The 22,793-nt window shown below is 40.7% G+C and overlaps 1 protein-coding gene across 6 annotated transcripts in view; it reads left to right on the top strand.

Annotated features, from left to right (window-relative positions):
• The window catches only part of dync2h1 (dynein cytoplasmic 2 heavy chain 1), a 111,552-nt gene that overhangs the window by 66,569 nt on the left and 22,190 nt on the right, over positions 1–22,793 (top strand). For all 6 annotated transcript variants that reach the window (XM_079678418.1, XM_079678417.1, XM_079678419.1 and 3 more), the window contains 11 exons: positions 2,989–3,054; positions 3,163–3,213; positions 3,291–3,344; positions 3,596–3,727; positions 4,731–4,803; positions 10,490–10,650; positions 11,520–11,645; positions 15,371–15,481; positions 17,657–17,726; positions 18,248–18,333; positions 22,435–22,510. In XM_079678418.1, the coding sequence (XP_079534544.1) occupies positions 2,989–3,054; positions 3,163–3,213; positions 3,291–3,344; positions 3,596–3,727; positions 4,731–4,803; positions 10,490–10,650; positions 11,520–11,645; positions 15,371–15,481; positions 17,657–17,726; positions 18,248–18,333; positions 22,435–22,510 (1,006 nt within the window). The remainder of the gene's footprint in view (positions 1–2,988; positions 3,055–3,162; positions 3,214–3,290; positions 3,345–3,595; positions 3,728–4,730; positions 4,804–10,489; positions 10,651–11,519; positions 11,646–15,370; positions 15,482–17,656; positions 17,727–18,247; positions 18,334–22,434; positions 22,511–22,793) is intronic.

The raw sequence follows: 22,793 nt of genomic DNA, 5'->3' as shown, positions 1-22,793 counted from the left end.
GAAAGGACTGGATGCAATGACAGCTGTGTCCTCATAAATGAATGAATGAAGCAAGGTTACATGTCGTTTTGAAAATACATGCAGAAAGGATAAAGAAGGAAAGAAATGGTAAAAATACCTAATAAATAAGTATTTATTCCCTTTTATTCCAAATACTTGGCTTTCCTTCGACCTTCTTTTAGTTGCCTGCGGGACATATAGAGATGTGACTCTCGCAACCCCCCCATGATGAGACCTCCGACTCGGGGTGACTCTCTGAATAAACGCATTGGCCTCGAGCGGTTTATACTTTGCCCCATGGATGATTGCGATCAGATGCAAAAAGGGCAATCCCACTGCAAAACTTCATTGCTGTGTTTGCGCTGTTACACGATTATAGATAGCGGTCATAAGCGATGCGACACTGATGGTTTAAAAAGTAACTACAATCCATTCTTTGTGAATCCGCTCTGAGAGTAAAGCACTCAGACACATATCTGTGTGTGTTTAATATACAGTGAATGGATGTCTATGTGCAAACCGTTGTTATGTCGGGTCCTTATTCATGCTGCTGTGTGAGGTGGCAGGAATAAGCATTCAGGAGGTTAACTGTGTGTCAGAGACTGAGGAAGCCTCTCTCACATGCAGCAGTTTGAGTTGATGTGCCAAAAGAGTGACATATTCCAGGTTGTACTGGTTCCTGTCCTGTCAACGTGTCACTATGACAACAGTTCACACAAACTCTCACCAACTTTTATTCTCATTGCACTCTGTTGGCTCTGACACATACATGCACACACAGATCCACACATAAACACAAAAACGGGACTTTGTGCCACTTTTTGTTGGATCAGTCATTTCATATGGCTCGGCTCTCTCTCGGTTCAACTGCGCCCACTGTCACTTCAGTTGATGGAGTTGATCTCGGCAGCTTGGTGTAAATCATACAGACATCAACAAACCATGGAGAAGGTCAGAAAGAGGGCACGGTAGTAAAACATCTGTAGCTCAAATGCAATCTGAAGGTTAGCCTCATTGGTGCTCAAGCTGGTTCGACAGCTGTTCGTAAGGTACACAATGAAACGCTTTTTTCTCAACAACATTTAGAGGATAGGAAGATAGACATAAATACTTAAAAGGATTTATAAAACTCGACACTTGCATAATAGGCCTAGAAACCTTCGGAAGAAAAGAATGAACCTATTTGTATTAAACTCATTTATTTGATTAACAATTCTCTTACACTTACAGTTAAAGTCTTGAATGTTTATCACAGTAAAACATAGACTTTAAATTGAAAACGCATCGAGCTGATCCCTACAAATGCTGCGAGGGAAAAGAAAGCACCAGCGAATGACTGAATCCAGTGTGTGCAGGAGACATCCATCATATTTCTTTCAAAAACAAAAGAAAAAATATATATTATGTGTCGGCCTGTGGGTGTGAGTGTTTATGTGACACACTACCTGACCCGTGTCCCATGCTGGCAGCTTGTGCAAACAGCTTGACACGGGAATATTGTGGGTCATGGGATTTGGTGTACATGGGTCCCACGTGGCTTGGTTATGAATAGAAACGTAGGCTGAACACAGGAGGCTCAAGATTGGATTGCATTGTCAAATTGCACTATTGCACTATTCCTCAAGTGTAATAAGTATTCTTGCTAACAGTACTTAGTTTAACACACACTCTCAGGTGGATGTAAAAGACCACTGGGAGCCCAAATCACTGGTTTATGGATTTCATTTCATCAATAATAATAGCTGTATTTCAGTAACTGCTCATTAGGCGCATCTGAATGATTATAGCCACTGTGGTTTGCAGTAGAGGTTTTCTCCGTTGAGCTACCATCTCCTGTATGTACCTGTCAGCAATGCCCACATCTGGTAGCACTAGCAGCTAATGTAAATAGCCCATCTGATTTCATTACCTCAGTCATTTGACTTAATGCCACTTAACAAAAGCCCATTGAGAGGTATTACTGAATTGCACACTATGTCTAATTTGGTGGTCCTCGCCATCCGGTTGTTAAGTGCATAAAATGAGATGCACATGAATATACATGACCAGCACCGAAGCAGTGTGAACGCATTTCAATGTGAATGCTCTTAGTTACACAGCCTTCAGTGAATAGGTATTATGGTATTGTTGTGAAGTGAAACATGTTAGTCAGGTGTAATTTATACTGTTAATTTATACAGAGATAAGACAATATTGGAATGCGTTTTTGTGCCATTCACACAGCAGAATTAATAGTGCCTGTATGTAAAGGAAAAAGAACTTTGAGTTGTGTAAACTGTGTATAACAGTAAAGAAAACATGCAGGTATGCTGTACTGCAGTAATGTTGTTACTGTCAAACCTGATTTACATACAGGTTTATTTTGTATATGTGTCGGTCTTTCTTTCTATATATCTTTTCATAGTTAACAGCATACATAAGGTTTTCTTGTTTATGGGATTCTTAAGAAAACGATGGCATTATATGTGGGTTTAAAGATGTTTGTATATGTGTCGTCTGCATTATGACTCACTGATTTCTTTATTTTTATATTCTCTTCTACAGTTACTTAAAGCCTTGTATATTCTTGGTCACTGCCTTTCATTGTGTGTGTGTGTGTGTGTGTGTGTGTGTGTGTGTGTGTGTGTGTGTGTGTGTGTGTGTGTGTGTGTGTGTGTGTGTGTGTGTGTGTGTGTGTGTGTGTGTGTGTGTGTGTGTGTGTGTGTGTGTGTGTGTGTGTGTGTGTGTGTGTGTGTGTGTGTGTGTGTGTGTGTGTGTGTGTGTGTGTGATGATAGTGTTGTATGTCAGTGTGTAGTTACAAGCCCCTTAGTTAAGATGACAGAGCTGCGTATCATGCAATGGGAATACGAGTGCCCTCGGCCTGGAAGAGTTGCTAACATTTTGTTTCTTCTTTATTGGTTGTTGGGTTTTGAGAACAGCATGTTCTCATACATGTATGTGACATATTCCATCCATGTTTCAACCTTTTATTTCTCTCTCTTTTCAAGGCTGACCAGTTGATGTTTGCTATGCACTTTGTGAAAGGCATGTACCCTGAACTCTTCCAGGAGAGTGTAAGTATCTTGGAAGAATTAGCATATTTCAAAAATTCAGTGACGAATGAAATAAAGCTACGTTTAGCTTCGGACCTGCTGTAATGATAACACTACCCTTTGCTGCAGGAATGGGATGTCTTCACTGGATCCGTTGTAGGAGAAATGTTTAAGAAAGAGGTAAGAGAGCAGCTTTCTTTTCTGGGAAAACACAATGCTTCTTCTGTAACTCACTTACACCTCTCCTCTCTCTGTAGGAGTTCCCTTCTTGGATTGATCAGGAGAGACAAGGAGCCGTGGCCATTTTTAAAGTAAACTCATTGATACTCCTCCCGATGTACACAGACTAACACACTCAAACCATAATATTTACAATATTACCCCATCAGTTGCAGTTGTAATCTGTGATAACAACTCAACAACTTCATGATGGACAATTATTTTGACTTTTCCAAAAACCAGTGGACGTATAAAACAATAACTTAATGCGACTCAAAGACAATGCCAGCTAAGCAGTTCTGTTGACCTGTCTTTAACCCTTTTAACTTGAACTCTTTCACAGACTACATTCCCGGCCCTTTACCAGTCGCTAAGTTTGAGTGACTCAGACCTTTGGCTGTCCTTCTCGCAGAGCTCGCAGTGTGAGCAGGAAATCCCATCCTCCATTGCCAAGAAGATTACTTCCTTCCAGCAGGTCAGCTATCAATCAAAAAGCATTCACTTCATCAGCCAAATGGTTATCATAATTTACAGAGTATAGTATTGTTTCCTCTGCCAAGCAAACAATGTTATAATCTCAGTGTATGTTATTGTTCCTCTGTCAGTCAGCAGATTTGAGTCAAGTCTGCTGTAAAGTTAGCACTTGGGTCAGGGAAGAACTGATTAAGCTTAAGTGCAGATCGTGCTGCCATTTATAAAACACATTTAATGATGATGCATTGAGGCGTACCGTAGCAACAAAAAAAAGTTCCTCTGAATTTGTTGTTTCAAGATGGAATCCGTCAGCGTAGGCCGTCACCATTCCTGCTTTTTTTTGCAAAACACTTTTTGATTGCCACTCTTAAGAATCTAATTGTTTATATATACAATGTTAATTCCAATTTGCTCTTCGTGTTGCACATATTGCTCAAGCTCCCATTACTTTTATTCACATTGTGCAGATGGGAATTTGCAGAATGTATCCTCCTGTACTAAAACCTAATATTTGTAAACAGTATTTCTCCAAAACATTCTAATTATTATTGATTAATGCTTACCCTATTTACCATACAATACGTTTGGAAGATAATGCTGCCTTGGCAGAAGTGACTGCTCTCTTAATTCTTGCTAGTTATTCCTGTGATAACTTTAATGAAAGCCTTTTTCAAATCTTTGGTTTTTTCCCTCTTAAGGAGAAGATGTGATGTGAACAGAAGACAAAACAGCTGGCTTGTGCCCTTGAGCACACCCTTCACATGTGGTTTGAGATTGAATAAAGATTTAGCTAATCTCATTTCAAAGCATGAGCAAGACAGAAGCCACTTGTCAAACCAATTGACTTATTCATTTACTTTTCAAATGATGCTCTAAAAAACATAATAAAAGGAGCATCCAAATCTAAAGGATGCTACTTTTTGGATTTGTCAGGTTTGTGTACGATATGAGTGGGTTTGACCTTTAGTGATACCTGTTTCTTTCTTCTGCTCTCCTCTCCCCAGCTGTTATTGGTTCAGGCAGTCAGACCAGACCGACTGCAGAGTACTATGGCAGCGTTTGCCACCCAAGCCCTGGGTAAGTGTTTCATTGTAGGGCTTTTTACTTTTAAATATTTTCAATCAATGTGCTTAAGTGGGCTGGAGCTGAGCTCAGTACCGTTGTACTTCCATGGACTACAAAAATGTATTTATTATTCACAACATAACCGTGCTACAAAGTGGGCACCCAGCTGCTCTAGAAATGGGTCCCATCTTCATTGATAATTTAAAAGGTTTCTTTTTGTTTCCTATTTTACTGTAACTTACCCAGACCCTAGATATGAGTATCACATCAATGATTACACGCATTTGACCTGGCATACATTTTAAGTGTGCATATGTTGAGATAGACAAACAGACACATACACTGAAGCTCTGCTTTGTACAAAGGAAGAGAAGCTTGATTAGCTGTTGAAAAATGTGAACAAGCTGACATGTTTGTTCTGTTTAGGTTCAGTAAATGTTTGCCCTTCTCAATTGGAGTGCGATAACTCATAATAATGAGTTGTAAACATCCCAAATGACTAGATCCTCCTTTGCCCCTTTTGATAAACTACTTTGCTTCTGCACTTATTCTGCTGTGTCGGAAGATGCTTTGCTTTTCAAGGTTCTTCAGCCCTCACACTCAACTCAAGCAAAAATACTACAAGGTTCATTCTGGATCTATACACTTCACAATCACGTGTTCAACCCATGTTCCTTTTTTCTCTATTTGTATTTCATCCCTTCATGACTGCCACTGTCCTTGAGTAATTGCCACATACCCACAAGAACACACAAAAACACGCACACACACACACACACACACACACACACACACACACACACACACACACACACACACACACACACACACACACACACACACACACACACACACACACACACACACACACACACACACACACACACACACACACACACACAAAGACACCCACATTATGTTGTGAGAGAGTGTATTGTGCTTAATGAGCCCATTCATTCAGTCCAGATAATCCTAATGGTGGGTTGGATTCTGTCTGCACTATCTGGGATGCTGCTAATTGATGTCAGGTGAAACTAATATGCAGGTTATAATGTATGTGTACCAAACTCATTTTCCGTTGTGCTGTGAGACATGTTAATTGACTTCTGAGGCTTTTAGTTTAATTGGTTCTTCTCTCGTTTGCTATGTAGGATATTTTGGATTGTGGCAACAGGAGCAGGTTCATTCATCTGTGCATAAATATGTCTCCTTTTTTTGGTGAGGGTGTGTATGTGCTGGGCCATTTTTGAGAAGCTGCCAATCTAGTAAATCACTAGTGCCAAATTCCTTTTTCCAGGCAACTTTGCTGGCAAGTAAAACAAAATAACACATTTTTCAGAACTTTCTATTCTCATTACATGAAGAAAAATGTATCAAATCAAACCACATGGGAGACATTTACAACACACGGTAACACACAGCCTCAGGGCACGCTTCTGTAGCCTTTCTTGCCTTTGTCAGTCATTTAAAAAGCCTTACTTGGGCGTGTTAACCGTAGGGAAATCTATTTGCTTTGGACATCAGCTTCTTCTTCATAAGAATATTCATTGATGAATAAACAATAACTCAAGGCCAAACATTCCCCTATTTTAATGAGACCCCCACTTCCTTCAATAGTTTTTGACACTAAGGTAAAACTTTATGAGTATATGATCATCTGGTTAGCAGTAAGGGAATTCTAATAGAGTTTGTAGGCTTAACAGGAACAATTGATATAATCATTGTTGCATTTGAACAAGACTGAGGTCTGCTGTTCTTCTAAAAGTTATTGTGAAGAACATTTGATATACAACCTACTTTTTTGCTTGTTTCCCAGATCAGATTTCAACCCCCTGCTATAATGTTCAGCAGCAGCTAAATTCTTACACAAATCTACTGGCACCCGGCTTTAAACAGTTTGCATTTGTTTCCCATTAATCTAAAAAACGCATGCGCACGTGGCATAAACTGCAATTAGGGAAAAAATAAAATAATTAAAAATATTCAGTGACTACTCTAAACAAAGTATGTGGACATCGAAATATTCACACAAAGGCCCTAATCAAGCCCAGGTGCATTGTGTCATGACCGAGCACTGAAGCAGTGACACATTACGGGGAGAGCTGGTTGATGAACACAATACCAAGAGTGTAACTGCAAACATAAAAAAGAAATGATAATACACTTCATTTGCTTGTTAGTTTATTCAGTGGTGAACGTGTGCATGGATGAGTGTGATGCAGTGTGTCAGGGACTTACAATGGACAGCGTCAAACAGACAAAGATGAATGGTGGTGTAGTGATAGGTTCACAAGAGAACTGCCCAGCTCGGGAGTCTTTCCTTTGTCCTGACTCTTTTCCTTTAGCAGTATAGCCTATGTCTCCTCGTTGATTTTTGTATCTCTATTTTTTAAAACACTGCCCCGTGTGAGGCTTGAACTCACGACCTTCAGATTATGAGACTGACGCGCTGCCAACTGCGCCAACGAGGCTGGGAAAGTGAATGGTGTTATTTATATAAATATCAGCATCTCGTTCCGTCTGTTGATCAACACAGCCTGAAAATTGTGTTCGTTGAGTTTGACAAACATGTTTTTTTTGTACACGTCTAAGCAACTTAAGAAGTCAGTCCTACCATCCAAATCTTTTCTGCAGTGTATCACAGCAGTCCAGACATCTCTTTCTATGCTACTCTTAACCTTATGGTCAACTAGCTCCTTTCTAAGCGTAGGATCAGCAGCTGTACTCTGAGTTGCCTTTGGATGTGTGAGCTTCTTACCCTAGCTCCAAGGATGAGCCAATTCATCCTACTAAGGAATCTCATTCTCACCAGTTATACGTGCAATCTCATTATTTTGGTCCCTACCCTAAGCCTATGACAATAGGTGAGGGTGGTAAACTAGATTGACTGGTAAGTAAAAAAAAAAAAATACTCTAATTGTTTGAACCAGCTGTAAGATTTGTGTTCTTATACTGTAATTCATTTCCCTAACAACAACAAAAGAGATAGAAATACAGTCCTGGGATGACAGTGAGGTACTGTGTGTCAGGATCTTATGCTGGACAGCTTTAAAAACAAAAACAATGATGAGCTGAAGTGTTGCTGGACTCAGAGCAGCTTTAGGGTATTCATAAATGCATAACAAATAAGATGATATGACCCTGGTGCTGCCTACACGACCAATGAGACCGGGAAAATAAGTGAACATGTCAAGTTGACCTCATCCATCACACACCCATATTTAAAAAAATGTGTTTATAGGACATTAAGAGAGCACTTTGGTAAAAAGAACAACGTGTTTGCCAAACAGTGTGGAAGGGAGAAGATAAAGACAGAGAGAAAGGGAACACTTTAGTGAGCCAGAATAGCTTGGCTGCCTTGTTTCCTACTGATAGAAAACCACTCTATTGACAAACTCAGCATCAGCTGTTGTGCAGCTGACACTTTGTGCTAATAATAATACTGGGGAGGGGAGGGGCTCACTCCAGCCTTTGTGTGTGCCTATCTGTATATCTGTGTTGATGGGGATCCCTTACATCCATCTCTCCGTCTTTAAAGGTGTTTTTTTTATTTGCACCACATTGACTATGTAGTGACTTTCTCAGTTCATTCATTCTTGTTTTATCGTAATTAACTTTCTTAAAACTAACTGCAATGTTGAAAAGCTCAAACTTACAGTATTTAGATTTAGGATACTGGCTAACTCCTGGCCAAATGAAGCTGTAAGATTTATTGTCAAATATATGAAAAGTAGAACGATCGCGCTTCACCCTTTTGTGCGTCCCACTTTGTTTGTCTAAGTGACTGTGATGTACGTATATGTACTCCTGAGTTTGTGGGTGTCGACAGCCGGCCTTGCTGACACTCATATTCTTTGAAAGCTAATTCCCTGAGAGCACAAGTGTCACTCTTCATGTTCCTTTGTGGGCAGTTGTAATAAAAAACAAACACACTATCCTGATTAAGAGATAGTCCTCACACTCCTTGAACACCCAGTGAACCCCTTGATGGAGGTGTAGTGTGTACAAGTTATGTGGGTGAGAGCGTGAGTCTGAATGATAGAGAGACAGACAGATTAAATAAAGAACAGGAGAGCAGACGCTTTTGTGTGTGTGTGTGTGTATGTGTTTTTGGCAGTAAATCAGTATGCTAATGAGGCATGGTCTGTAATCCTCTTATAGCTAATCTCGCTCAATCCCCCCAGTCCAGGCCTGGGCACTGTTCATGCACACATGCATGCCTGGGTGCACACACACACACACACACACACACACACACACACACACACACACACACACACACACACACACACACACACACACACACACACACACACACACACACACACACACACACACACACACATCTCTCTGTCCTTCAGTCATTGTCCTTATCAATCATAATGGCAATAAGACATTGTTTTGTTTTTACAATGAATCTGAATGTATGCTCATTATTTCATAGCTATGCAGTCAGTGTTTCCTCCACTAAACAGGGTTTGAACCACAGGGAGAATGTAGCACGGCCTTTTTAGAGGCTGCCCTTTGCCGTTATGTGTGTAATAAAAACCAAGGTGAACGTTCCTACTCTCAGACAGAGGATGCTGGTCTGCAGCACGAATACTGATCACCTTCCCATGTCAAAGGTGCTTGTGCACGTATTCCTGCATGCGCACATTCTTTATATGCTCCCTTCTTTTGTAGTCAGACATCTAAAGTGATGTGGTCAGGTGACTGTTTTTGCTCAGAGTTGCCATGGTGATGTATATCAAAAGGTCGCTCTGAGATCTTCTCTAGCAAGACCTTTTGTGCGTGCAAGTATGTATACGTGGAGCAGACTTCATTTTGCAAGAGAAAACTAAAGTGTGTGTGTGTGTGTGTGTGTGTGTGTGTGTGTGTGTGTGTGTGTGTGTGTGTGTGTGTGTGTGTGTGTGTGTGTGTGTGTGTGTGTGTGTGTGTGTGTGTGTGTGTGTGTGTGTGTGTGTGTGTGTGTGTGTGTGTGTGTGTGTGTGTGTGTGTGTGTGTAAAAGATATCCACTGATGTGTGAATAACGTCATAGAGGAATTTCTAAGACAGCCACTCGCACTGTGTGAGCCTGTGCCACTGCTTGTGTGTCACTATTAGCCCATATCTGACTCATAACATTACAGCAGGATTAGAGCCTAATGCTCAGTGAGAAAAACGCACAAATGTAGACACACACTGAGGCTCATAGAGAAAGACCCTGGCTCCTCGACACCAGGAGGCTGACAAGGTATTCTTCTGCTATGTGTGATGAATACTGCTGCATACCTAGCACTCAGTATGCACAGCACATCTCGCTCCTAATCTCTCCCACTCTGTCTCTTCCTCTCTCTTTCTTTCTCCATCAACGCCTCTCTTCTTCTTTTTCTTTTCATTTCCCCAACCTCCCTTCCCCATCACCCTCCTTTAGGCACTGTCTACCTCTCCCTGTTCATGCCCTCCCTTTGTCTCCATGTCATCGTTTTCTGCTTGATTTGTCTACCCATGGTCTCTTTTCCCATCTACCCTCCCCAAAAGCCCCTTTCACTGCTCTTTCTCTCCTTATATATATCAATTCCCTGGTAAACCCTCTCCGTGCAGAACTTCCAGTTTTGAGCAGCATAACAACTTTAAATGCAATGTTGAAACACTCTTCACAGATATGTATTTCACACCCTTCATGCTCTTCATATCCCCCTCTCCTTGTCTCTGCAGGTATGAAGGAGCTCTCCCCCCCTCCTCTGAACCTCCGCCGTCTCTACGCTGAGACATTAGAATTGGAGCCTGTGTTGATCACCATCTCTCCAGGGGCAGACCCGTCCCAGGAGCTCGCGGAACTGGCAGTTGAAACCGTGGGCAGGGAAAACTATCATGAGGTAGAGTCTAACAGGATGACATGGGAAATCATCAGAGTAGGTTGTGAGGTGCAACGGGATATTTTCAAATGAATATCCAGAGTAGATCTAAACAGTCGTCCATGGAAATGGGCAAAAGGATTGAGACATAACTCTTGGTTAAGTTCATCAAGTTTTATCTCTGACTCGTCCCCCTTCACTTTATTCAAAAAGCATAACAAATACATACAATGCTTATCATGATATGTTCCTTTATTACAGTTGTATTTCTAAGAATTATGGCTCATCCTTCAGTTTGAATATCCATGTCAAAACTTGTTCAGCTAATTGTGGTTTGTCTCATTTGCAACTTTTAAAATATGTGCTCTTTTGGTCTCTGTTAAATATATTTGTCTCAGTATGCAACCTTCCTACAATCAACTTAAAGCTTGAGCACTCAAATACATTTGACAATATACCGCAGCGAATCTGAGTCTTATCCAAGAATATCCAATTGACAGTTAAACATATTTTTACAATGTAACTACAACCATGTATATTTGAAAGCGAGTCCATATACAGCCGGACCCGAGGGACGTACATACTGCGTTTCTCTCAAATGGGCGCTGCGTATATCATTCCTCAAACTCAAATTGGTTACATATAAATATAAATCTGATTAATTATGAATTACCAGCCTCGATGTGGGAACTCTATTAATAAAAATCCCACTGGGAATTCCGCTTTGCAGGTATTTCATCGTTCGTCCCATGAGATAAATCATTTCAAATATTGAATCAGATTATCTGCCCCCGAATTGTTGATGTAGAATCAAATGTTCCTTCCCACTACTTCTGGTTCTCCCCCCCCCCCCCCCCCCCCTACCTCCCCCACTGTCTCTGTGTGTCTAGATCTCCATGGGTCAGGGCCAGGCTGATGTGGCCTTAGCGACACTCAGAGAAAGTTCCCGAAATGGAGAATGGCTTTGCCTGAAAAACCTTCACCTCGTCACTTCATGGCTACCGCTCCTGGAAAAAGTAAGTGCTCTGTGTCTGAGATCCTGTGTGTGGTAAGCCTATTACTGTTGGATATACAGTATTACAACATAAATATGTGTTGGAGTTCGTCATTTGTTTTTTCTCTGTAGTACTTTTTGTTCGAGGGTGGTTGTGTTTAATATTCGGTGTACCTCTAAATATTAGATACACCTGGGATTTATCCTTATTGATCAATTGAAGGAGAGACGGATGACATAGACAGTGAAACCCCACATGTTATATATACTTGCTGATATATATGTTTAGGTATGGATGTGTGCCTGTCAACTGAAGCATTGCATTAAGGAGCAGTGCTTTGACATTTACTGTAAATAGATATAATACTGCAGTCGCATGTGTGCAAAGCGAGGTAAGCATCAGGAGCCGTGGGTAGGGAAAGACAAATCACAAAAGATAGACATGTAGTTCGATTACATGATGCAATGTTCCAGCGCTGGGACTATATTCAAATAATAAGATAAGATTTACTTTATTGATCCATTGAAACCATTCTACAATTGTAACATCTCAAAATATAAATACAACAGCATTAGAGAGTAGAAAATATACAAGTTGACCGTGAAAATAGAAAATCTATAAACTATCTTAATAAATAAAACACAATCGAAGGGCCAATTTTCAGTAAACACTATATAAAGCAAGATATTATTTACATTAAGTGTGCATATTCATCATAACTTCTAGAGTGAATCACGCTCCTCTTCACATCCCCTCAAGGCCACAGTTCCTGGTAAGTAGAGTTTGGGTTTAGAGTCCGGTAAGATCAGTTGAAAAGTCCTGGAGGGTGTTGTGCACCTAAAGTGTGTTCCTAGTGTCATGCTGCTTGTCTGTGTTACTTTTTATATTACAATATTGCAACACAATAACACAAGTCCACATTCTGTTGGCTGTCCAAATGCCCATTATTAGATCTTCTGTCCTGTGTTTGTACGGTCTGCACAAACACAATTGCCTTTGCTTGTCCGACCGTGTGTGTGTGTGTGTGTGTGTGTGTGTGTGTGTGTGTGTGTGTGTGTGTGTGTGTGTGTGTGTGTGTGTGTGTGTGTGTGTGTGTGTGTGTGTGTGTGTGTGTGTGTGTGTGTGTGTGTGTGTGTGTGTGTGTGTGTGTGTGTGTGTGTGTGTGTGTGTGTGTGTGTGTGTTTTTTTCTGTGTCTAAGGGCACATATGTGTGTATGAGTGTGTGTATCATGTTTGCTTTGCAGTGCATACCCGTGTGTGTCATCCGTAGGGCTCATGTTACTCAGCCTGTATGCTGTTATCAGTGTGTACTGTATATGTGCTTGTATGTCACATTACATTGGGTGTGTTATAATGATGAGTGTCTTCCACCTATCTGTGTTGATGTGTGTCTGTGTGCTTCACCTGCGGTTCTTTTTTAGTGCTGTATCACTGCAGCAGGTCATATCTCACTTTGCAGCACAGCTGTTAGCAGCAGTGATTGGCCTGTGTGTCTGCCCTCACCTGTGTGTGTGTTGGTGAGAATGTGTGTGTGTGTGTGTGTGTGTGTGTGTGTGTGTGTGTGTGTGTGTGTGTGTGTGTGTGTGTGTGTGTGTGTGTGTGTGTGTGTGTGTGTGTGTGTGTGTGTGTGTGTGTGTGTGTGTGTGTGTGTGTGTGTGTGTGTGTGTGTGTGTGTGTGTGTGTGTGTGTGTGTGTGAATGCATGTGCGTGCCTCGGGTTACCTTGAGGTCCCTCCTGTCCAGAAATGTTGCCGCTGCCGGTGTGAACCAAGGCATAGCTTAGTACCTCTCCTCCTCTGCTTTTGTAATCCTCTCTTCAACTCGTCTCACCCCTCTCTCTTTTCTCCATTTGCCTCCACCTCAACATCCCAGCTATTTTCTTTCCTCACCAGTTTTTCTTATCACTCCTCTTTCCCCCTCTCATATTGTATAACTAAAACTCTCATTCCACCTGTTCCTTTCTTTGTCACTATTTCAATGTCTCGCTTTTTGCCCAACAACCGATGAGTTTGTGGTCTCGGCAGCGGAGCTTGAAATGAAAAACTGATGCAGCAAGGGGATCGAGGGAGGCAGTATGCATAGGAAAAGAAAGAATGAAGACATAGTGGATGTTAAAGGAGGGATGTAGGGTAAGAGGATCTGAGCCTCAGCTTGCAGGTGGAAATTTGACTAATCCAGTGCTTTGTTTTAGTTTGTGTATCTGCCTCTCTTTCTGTGTTTCTGTCCATCTGCTGAGTCTTACTCTATCTAAATGTAGTTTGTTAATTTTCACGCTTCTTTCTTGCCATCTGTCTCTCCGGTCCTATCCCTCCAAAACCCAGTTGGTCATTTAGAGAGAGGAGAAGGAGGGAAGGAGACACAGCGAAAGGGGAGCGGTCAGTGTTCATAATTGAAGTTGGCGGTCCAGATGTCCTCTCCTCCCTGTCTGCTCCGATTCTTCCACTTGTCTCATTTGTATCATCATCCACTTCATCCATATATCTTTCTATGTATCTAAATGTCTCTCAGCCTGCCAGTCACAATGTAATGACATTAAAAACAGATATAACTGGATTGTAATAAATAAATCACATCTATTGTCATCTGATTTTAAACACTGGTCAAATCATTGTGATAGGATTGTTTTAGGAGAAACTGAATTGAATGATTCCTATCTCTACTGTGGAGATGAAACTTTCATCATCAGAAATGACTGGAAATGAAGCCTGTTGAGGTTTTCTATTAACAGCATAAGAGTGTTGTGTCTTTCACACACTGTGCATCTGAACAATACAAACATATATTATCAAAAGAAAGGTTTGGATGTGATGGCTTTTTTTTAAATTTGTAAATATCTCTGTCTTGCATGTTCTCAAGATATCTTCACTTGCTCTGGCGAAATTCTGCTTGACAACACATGGGACACACACATACATATACAAACACACACACACACACACGCATATACTATACATACTCAATGACAGAAGGAGGAATTTTCTTAGAAGGGTGTCACTTCTTTTGTTCTTTGAGTTTCTATGATCATGTGCTTGCAGGTTTCAAATGATGCAGAAACACATTGATTACAATTGTGTGTGTGTGTGTGTGTGTGTGTGTGTGTGTGTGTGTGTGTGTGTGTGTGTGTGTGTGTGTGTGTGTGTGTGTGTGTGTGTGTGTGTGTGTGTGTGTGTGTGTGTGTGTGTGTGTGTGTGTGTGTGTGTGTGTGTGTGTGTGTGTGTGTGTGTGTGTGTGTGTGTGTGTGTGTGTGTGTGTGTGTGTGTGTGTGTGTGTGTGTGTGTGTGAGAACCCAATCAGATGACACAAGACCCTAAGGTGCCAGAATGCTATTTTTAACCACAAGTCTTTGAGAAAGAGAGAAAGAAGGAATGTAAGAAGAGAAGTGAGGAGAGAGAGCTGGAGAGTGAGATGAGGAGACAGCAACATGGGGAGGGGGGGAGGGGTTAATGAAGGTTGAATGGCAACCAAACTATTATTTTGAGTTAGGAGCCTGTGTGATAAAGTGTATGGAAAATGTGTGCATTCAAAGGCTCAAGTCTTGTGTAATTGTATTTATAAATATATGCGTTGTATGTTGCGAGAAATAGTTAATGCGTGTGTGTTTGCATATGTGTGTGAGGCTGGGCATGAGTGTATAAAAGGAGAACTTAGCTCAGAATTGTTTCTACTGCCAGATAGTTCTGCACAGGTCGTCTGCTCTCCTGTGGTGATCTCTTAATGTCTAATTTGTCTGCTGTCCTTCCTCCACAGGAGCTAAATGTGCTACATCCCAAAGCAGGCTTCCGTCTCTGGCTGACAGCTGAAGTTCACCCCCGATTTCCTCCCATACTGCTGCAGTCCAGCCTCAAAATCACTTATGAGGTAAACACACACACACACACGCACACATATATTCAGGCATAGAAACAAACGTCGGAATACTAAAATATCGTATGAGGAAGGTTAGCGTTATTTAGCATTGACTGGTCTTAACACAAACATGCCCCCACATGTTTGCAGGAACACTTAGCACTAATGCTCACTACAATGTTTTATTCACATACAGTATCATTTTCCCAAATAGGCTGTGTGTCTCTGAATCTCTACAGAAGGCAGTCATATTTGTCAGAGCCCTGGTGTGTAAAGTTAACAGGCTAATGCATACTAAGAAGAGTGTAGGATGTGTGGAAAGGTCATGCTACAGACGCGATGCAGCCGTATATACTGTACATCTGCAAGGAGCAGAGGCCTGCAGCTTGTGTGGTAGTGATGCGTGGTTTAGTGCTAAGTCTGATGGGAGTCATGCTCAAGGGGTTAGCTGCTTCGGCAGCCAAGCATGCTGCACAAACGCCCCAGCCCCTCCCTCCCTCCCTCCTCTCTATCTGTCTGATTTTCCTTTTGTCTCTCATCTCATTCTTTCATGGGCATACTTATTGCCTTTTTTTTTAATTCTGACCCGAACACATTCCCAAAGTCGCTGTCATTTATCACTTCCCAACTGTAGGAAAAGAAAGTGTATTTTTTCCAAACCAACGATGCACTTAGCATAAACTGATAATATGGATGTTTTTGTGTGTCATTGTATCTGGATTGTACAGAGCTGATATAAACAAAGTGAAAACTGTTCTAACACAGTGACTACAACTTCTCCATCAAAAACCTTAATACCTTACTCCAAACTCAATTCCACTTTGCAGATTAGTCTTGGCTTACAGACTAAACCAGCATCTCAAAGAGCAGATATTGAAATTCTGAATTGGCAGTGAAGATACAAAGATCCTGAAAGAACAAACTCCATTAGAACATTTAAATGGAAGTGTCTAAAATAGTCTGGAAGTGTCTAAAAGTTAACTTATTACCTTATTAAGGGTGAATAAAAGCATGATCTGATCAGGGATGCTTGTAGAAAATCTCTTCTGCTGCAGTTTAGCAGAGAGAGTCAAATTCCAACTGACACAATGTAAAACCTAAAAAAGTAAGCATCTTGCAAAAATGTGCAATCTGCTGAAGTTGGTAAATTGGTCTCATGTTTTTGTTGCAGTAGTTGTTCTTGTGAAATGTAGTGCACATACATTAGGCTGTGTATGTTATCAGAGCCAACAGATGGATGAGCCAAATGTTCAGCAAAGCTGTTAATGTATGCTCATTGTTTCTATTCTAAAAAGAGCATAATGTTGCCAGAGGAACCACATGTACAGTGAACGGTTCAGAGATACAGTATGGGCTGAGTCATGAACTGTAGAGAATAAACTAAAGTACAGTATAACACAGGAACACACTGTGGGTGGCAAAGGCTGCTGGGTATCCAACACTGAAGAAACAGTATGTTTTCAATGTATTCTTAGACTCCTGTTTTAATTCACAGAGACACAAATGGGCTACAAATTGCTTGAACAAAAGGTAGTTGCAAATGTCAAATATTTCCTGGTCCTACAAAAGTAAGTTTGAGCTGGAATTATCACCTGACACGTTGAATTGCATTTACATCTTCGTTTTGGTCTTACCAGTCGCACATATTTGATGAATAATTTGGGAATCGTAGGCTTTAGGCATGTCAGTATAACACACTACCAATTATTCACAATAATACAAGCTCACATGTAATTAAAACATATTGTTTTTTCCACATATAAAAAGGTCAATGACCCACTGAAGAATCAGAATCTTGATCTGTTATAGCTTCTTGGTCCAGGTAGTATCCCCTCCCGTTTGTTGGATGGACAATCTAATCTTGTCTTAAAGCTCCTAGTAAACAGAAGATCCCCGCTTCAAATCCCAGCAGAGCCTTTTTTGTGGTCTCTTTCCACCATCATTTTATCATGCAGCATATAAGACTGGCACACATGTTCCGTGTCCCCCTTTGCCTTGCCATGCTTCTGTGCTATGGAAGGTTTATGTTTGGATCTTGGAATCGGTTCTTGCATAAAACATCTGAAAGTTGTGGGATATTCCATCATAATAAAAACCCTTTTACTTCTTCCCCTCCTTCCTCTACCCTTGTTGACCTGGTTCCTTTCCTGCCCGTCTATGTTCCTCCCTTTCCTTTGCCATTTCCAGGCTCCTCCCGGGTTGAAGAAAAATCTGCTGAGAACATATGAGTCCTGGACTCCGGAGCAGATCAGTAAAGGTTGGCTCTTCTCTTCTGCCCCTAAATCCTTTTCTGAAGTCAGTTGTTTCAAATGTCCTGTTATTCAAAGGCAACCTTTTGAGTAATGTTATTATATAAATGTGTACACATGCCTCTGCTGTGTGCTTTAAGGAATGAAACAACTAGTTTCAGCTAATGATTTGGCCCTATGCTCTAAGAATGTGTGCTATGTAGTTATTCCAAGTAAAGAAATAGTTCACTTTTGTTTGTTTTTATTTACTTTGCATATGTTATGCTAATTCATCCTGTGAACAGATAAATCCCAGCATGTTTGCACATTCTGGGACAGAAATTGAACAGCAGCATATGGGGGCTCCAACTCAGCCTTCAGAACAAGTCCACAGCAGAATGCTTGATTATCCTCTGTCCTCTCTGTTGTTTTGTGTTTGATAAATAATTAAAGATTTCTGCCATGAAAGTCCATCAAACACTGACACCGATTGTGATAAGCCTATTGTAGTTATTTCGGGTGTGATAGGCTGATGACTGTTTGTGTGCAGGAGGCATCCTGGCCAGAGCTCAGTCTCTGTTCTGTCTGGCTTGGTTCCATGCTGTCTGCCAAGAGAGACGCAACTACATACCACAGGTAAAATAAACAAACACCCTCACATACACTCGAGTGGCCATAATAATAATAATTATGCATTTGATCTATGGAGGGATTTTTGTATTACTGATATTCAAATGATACCTAAAGTTACAGTTCAAAGTATCGTAAAAGCTCATGTTGTAGGCAGAACTTCATAATCAGTCCCTTTTCTTGAATCTTCCTGCCATTCGATTAAAGCTTTTTATGAATTCTACCAGCATTAGCTGCTGTCACATCCGACAACCTAAATGTATGCTTACTGCATAATAATGTGTCTTAATTTCCTTTGAAATCACAAGTTTTGACTTGTATAAACTGTTGGACAGGCCAGCGCCTTGCAAGGAAGCTCCACCATCATTGCTGTATGAATGGGTTTGTGAGAAGTAAATTGTAGAGCGCTTTTTCAGGTAAGCTACAAAGAAGCAATATAAATGCAGACAATTTACCATTTCAAACCTAAAGAGGTAATTGCCGTCACCCACACAAACCGCAAAAGACTGGTTATTACAGGAACATAATCACAGGAAATGCAGTTCATATTTACAGCACACATATTTACAGCACACATATATATACAAATGAATGTATTTTTTATTTTGTAGCCATTTAATGAAAAGTACCCAAAACTATACAGATTGACATAATGGTCAACTAAGGCTGTTTGATTATTGCCAAAATTATAATCACAGTTATTTTGTTCAATATTTAGATCCTGATCATTTAAGAGACATGACTGGAGATAATACAGCAATAAAGACATCATAAAGGTATCATACTGTAAGGTTATGTGCCACAATAAAGGTTTAATCACGTTTATCTTGTATTCATAATCGTAATTCTAGACACCCAAATAAATTGTTAAAAAAAAGGATAACTTTTCCTTTCTTGCCCGGTCAACTCAGACGGCACATTGCCTATTGATCAAAGTGTTTGCACTGTCATGATATAAAAGCTTGGGAAATACTTAGTTGACAGGATGACAAGGATTTAAAACAAAAATGAGTTCCTGTGATGTTGTTATAACAGTCCTTCTTATTTGAACTGAAGGGATTTCGATTATAATTCACCACTACATGACAAGAGAAAGCTGCAATGTTGAGGAGCCAAAACCAAAACTCATGTTTTCTTATTATTCTATAATTGAGATGTTTAAAAAAACCGAAATCCTGTATCTTGCGGGTATAAAGAATGATATCATTTGCATCCCCACAGAGAAAACTAGTTTATTTATTTTCTGAAACCTGAGGCAGACATGAATCAGCACAAAATTAATAGCAAATCAAAAAACATTGAGGGAAATGACGCTGAACAATGAGTTATTGCACTATTGGGAACCTTGCTTCAGAAAGAAGACAGGTCTGGCAAATAATCCAATTTGATTACAAGATGAATTGAATCATTCTCTGTATCAAGTTTTTATAGAAGCATGTTAAGTTAATAGGACAATTATTGGACATTTCTGTCCCTGTTCATCAGAGTGTAACACTGTGAATGCCTTTCAGGAAAGTCCGACCATGTTCTGTTATCCTTATATTGAAGCGATTATCAGCTCGCCTCTCAATGACAGCACGATTTTCTCCCGGCCTTGGACTGTAGCTGTCCAGAAAAGCTCGAAACACTTTGAAAACAAAGTTGTTTGTTTTGAGCATTAGCCTGCTATTACTATGCACAATATGTTATGAAGGTTAGGAAGGAACACAATAAAGCCTTAAGTCCACTAATTAAAGCTTCTAGAGTCTGATTTGTCTAATACGCTGGTTTGCTTGTGATTAAGGAGATTGAGTCCAGGCTAATCAAATATAAAGATGCAAAGACATTTGAACACAGGCAGAAAGGGATGTGGTTGCTCCTGTCAGTTCTTGATACTTGCTTGAGTTGTTTGTGTCATGTTTTTACTTACTTACTTGGGAGCATGTGGATGAGTGGCCGGATGCACTGGGACTCATTTGTGTGCACTGTAGTGTTGCCTTAAAGTGGTCTGTCTAATCGAATGACACAACATGTCTTCAGTTAAAGCACAAAGGCATCTCTTTCGGTCTCCTCTCCAACACACAATCCAGATAATCGTTAACCCAAGGGAGATCTGTGGCAGAGAACATGTTATTCTAATTAGATTAGCGTAACATTTGCACACTGAAACAAGAAATGTAACGCATCAAGAAACATTGCACGTGTTTCCTCTCTCTCTGTTTCTCTCGTTGCCCCCAGGCTGTTGCTCCCAATCCTCGCCCTTAGCCATTTCCCTTGTGGAGTTGTTTGGGCAAAAAACAACAATTGCTTGCCCTATAAGATTTGACTTTGTATCTGTCTTTGTATCTTCCATTTCTCTTCCCTCAAATTATCTCACTTTACTTTGCCTACTTGAAGCCTCTTCTTACTGGCCTCCCTCCCTGCCTACTGTTGCCTTCTCTCTTCCATTTTTACTTTCTCAATCACTGAATCCCTGGTAAGTGGTTTCATTTGAGAGGGTAATGCTGTTTCTCTTCCAAGAACATGATCGCCTCATTATTCAAACCGTCACAGCTCCTTTCGTCCACTCCACCACCAGTTACTCCCTCCTTGCTTCATCTGCTTGTCCTCCATCCATTTCTCATTTACTCATTTTCCTGCTTTCATCGTTTTCACTAGCGTGTGCAGGCACCACTTCATTTAAAAAGACAGGGGGAAAATATGTTAAGAGGCAAAGGGAGGAAAGTGAAAAAGAGAGAGAGATGAAAACAGAAAGACAGAGACATGTCTCAGCGTGAGATTGTGTTCAGCTTTTATAAACAAACTGGCTGCCCTGAAACCCAATGATGTACTTTTCCAACTGAAATGGTAAATTGTGTGAACATGTGTGTGTTGCGGCAGACAGAAGTGTATGTGTGTGTGTGTGTGTGTGTGTGTGTGTGTGTGTGTGTGTGTGTGTGTGTGTGTGTGTGTGTGTGTGTGTGTGTGTGTGTGTGTGTGTGTGTGTGTGTGTGTGTGTGTGTGTGTGTGTGTGTGTGTGTGTGTGTGTGTGTGTGTGTGTGTGTGTGTGTGTGTGTGTGTGTGTGTGTGTACCTTCTCGTGAATCACGGTAGCACTCACTATCTCAAGCAATAGGAAACATACTGTATACACACACAATCAATGTTCACATGCCACACACATGCACAGTTACCTTATAGGAAACATAATGTATATTGAATCATTCATTGCATAAGCAGCCAACGGTAAAAACATATGCATACATGCATGAGCACAATCTCACTTTATACATATGTAAGCACATTTATCAAATATAGAACCATTCTCCACTGTCTGTGAATACACACTCGAGCACAAAATGACTGAACAAACAACACACACTTAATCATTCAAAGAATTACTTAACATGCCTACACAGTTTTCCTCCACCCCTCACCTCACCCACTTACACCATCAGCCGGTAGATTACAACTGCTGATTGAATAGCAGTGAAGAGCAACAAACTGAACGCCTTCACTCTTCTGTATGGTTTGTGTACTGGTCAATGTTTCATGCTGTGGGTGTGTTGTTTTGTGCATACATACGTGTCTGATTGCATCAGGCTTGTTGTTTTCATCCCTGAAGCCTCAGTTCTTATGTCTTCAATCTGTGATCCAAGTCACAGGGTAGCAAGTTTTTGTATGTGCAAAAGCTTTGGTGATTTTCCCTCTGAAATGTAAAGGACGTTTTCTTGTGGCCAGACTGGAAAACTCAAAAAAAAGTGAATGGTGTTAAACATTACTAACCATAACTCAACAGCTACTGGCTGTTAAGGCAGTTTATATTTAGCTTGTGCCAGGTTTTTTTTTTAAATGTATCAATGAGTGTGATTGTGTAAAATGTTTAACAATCTTGTGGATGTATTCAGGATGTTTCAAGAGTCTCAAGTATAGCTCAACAATAGTCTATATACCTACAACCCAGTCTCGAATGATTATCAATAGATGTGTCTTTAATTTCTCAGACTTGGACATTATATCTGGTGTAGAAACATACGGCTGTCGTGTTATCTTGACTTCAAATAACCCAGTAGTACTTGATGTATTGTGACCCTACAGTCAGTACCATACATTGAAAAGCTTATTTTCCCTCCTTTGTGTCTTTTTCCAGGGTTGGACTAAGTTCTATGAGTTTTCTATGTCGGACCTCCGTGCTGGCTTTGAGATCATCGACAGGCTTTTTGATGGTAGGGGCGCTTCTAACACACATTACAATGCAGTAGAGAGCTCTGCTATTTTGATTTGCTCTGCAGCACCTATGGTAATGAGAACTGGAACCTGTGGTTGCTTTGATCAATTACCCGTTTAATTCAAACTCCCCCAGATAAAGCATGACCTGGACAATGCAGCATTTGCATTTTAATGTTGTGTTTATATGTGAGCCCTTCACTGTATCTCCCTGGCTCTGTGTGTGTGTGTGTGTGTGTGTGTGTGTGTGTGTGTGTGTGTGTGTGTGTGTGTGTGTGTGTG

This window comes from Notothenia rossii, assembly GCF_949606895.1.
Source record: "Notothenia rossii genome assembly, chromosome: 4".
Taxonomy (NCBI): Eukaryota; Metazoa; Chordata; class Actinopteri; order Perciformes; family Nototheniidae; genus Notothenia; species Notothenia rossii.
The sequence above is the reverse complement of the archived record's forward strand: the minus strand, read 5'-3'. Positions and strand labels throughout refer to the sequence as shown.